Genomic DNA, 1,139 nt, shown 5'->3' with positions numbered 1-1,139 from the left:
TGTTAAGGACATTGTTTTTATGTGTCCACATGTGTTTAACTCTGTATTATGTTATTAAATTTGTGGGTAATATTGAATAAACTTGTGCAAATACTCTACAAAACCTACAAGTAGAGTTAAAGAAAAGAGTTAAAGACTTGCAAAACGGCAATGCACTTGGATGTCATCATGTCAGAAGATTGATTCGCTGACTTGGTTATCCTTAACTAAAAGCTCATTCTTATAATTCTGCCAGAGAAAGGGTCTACAGTGTACTAGGCTAGACTTCAAACCATAGTTCTTGCATAGCATATCACATGTACATGGAATCTATTAGAACAGACAATCTAAATAAAAAGTTTATTTAAAATAAAGTCGCTGCCGATGTCTATCTACCTCTATCAACTTTAGATAGGAAAATAATTCCAAATCAACAATTACACTAATGAAACTAAGTCACTCAGGCTTTATACGGTTTTCGGAGATTTAAACCACATCAACATTTAAACGTATTTACATTCAATACATATTTTATCACATGGTGATTTTTCAACTTTTGTTTATTCCCGAATAGAATGAGACAAGCATGAAATACTTTAAATAACTTGTACTATCCTATTCATACATCTAGGCGTGGCAAATCATCGGGAATGCAAAAGACTAAGGATTTATCATAAAGTACCCTGAAAACTACCCTCTACCGGAGTATATTTTGATTTAATTTCGTGAGGCATGTATCCACAGTACACAGACGGGTTTCCATACCGCCACTCTTATTTTTCAACTTTATCTCAACCATATCCACTTTTATATTCACTAAAGACACTGAGGGGAAAACACTCGATCATCTTCTAACACTTTTGAGTAGTAGGGCCACACGATGCTTAAGAAATTAACGGATAACTCTAACAACAAACCATTTTGCTAGGCTGTTGGGTGTGAAGGGACCGCTGGACGTCCTCGGAAAGAAAACATTCGGGGAAACAAGTGACGAGCGAGATGCGCATTCAGCGGGGACGGAGACTTGCTTCGTATTTTAATCAAATTTACGGTGTAAGAAAATGTAAATGTAATATCTTTGATACCAAATAAAACGGGCGCTATTTATGTATTGTATTATAATGATGTTATTGAGAATAAATATTTTGTGTTAAACTGTA

The 1,139-nt window shown here is 34.9% G+C and overlaps 1 protein-coding gene across 1 annotated transcript in view; it reads right to left on the bottom strand.

Moving 5' to 3' along the window:
* Positions 1–1,019, bottom strand: part of LOC119581876 (60S ribosomal protein L35-like) — a 5,157-nt gene extending 4,138 nt beyond the window's left edge. Inside the window, exon 1 of the mRNA XM_037930032.1 lies at positions 897–1,019. Coding sequence (XP_037785960.1) covers positions 897–986 — 90 coding nt within the window. The 5' untranslated portion in view covers positions 987–1,019. The remainder of the gene's footprint in view (positions 1–896) is intronic.
* Positions 1,020–1,139: the final 120 nt, after the last annotated feature.

This window comes from Penaeus monodon, chromosome 15 (assembly GCF_015228065.2).
Source record: "Penaeus monodon isolate SGIC_2016 chromosome 15, NSTDA_Pmon_1, whole genome shotgun sequence".
In the NCBI taxonomy this organism is placed as follows: Eukaryota; Metazoa; Arthropoda; class Malacostraca; order Decapoda; family Penaeidae; genus Penaeus; species Penaeus monodon.
This window is presented reverse-complemented; position numbering and strand designations above follow the sequence as displayed.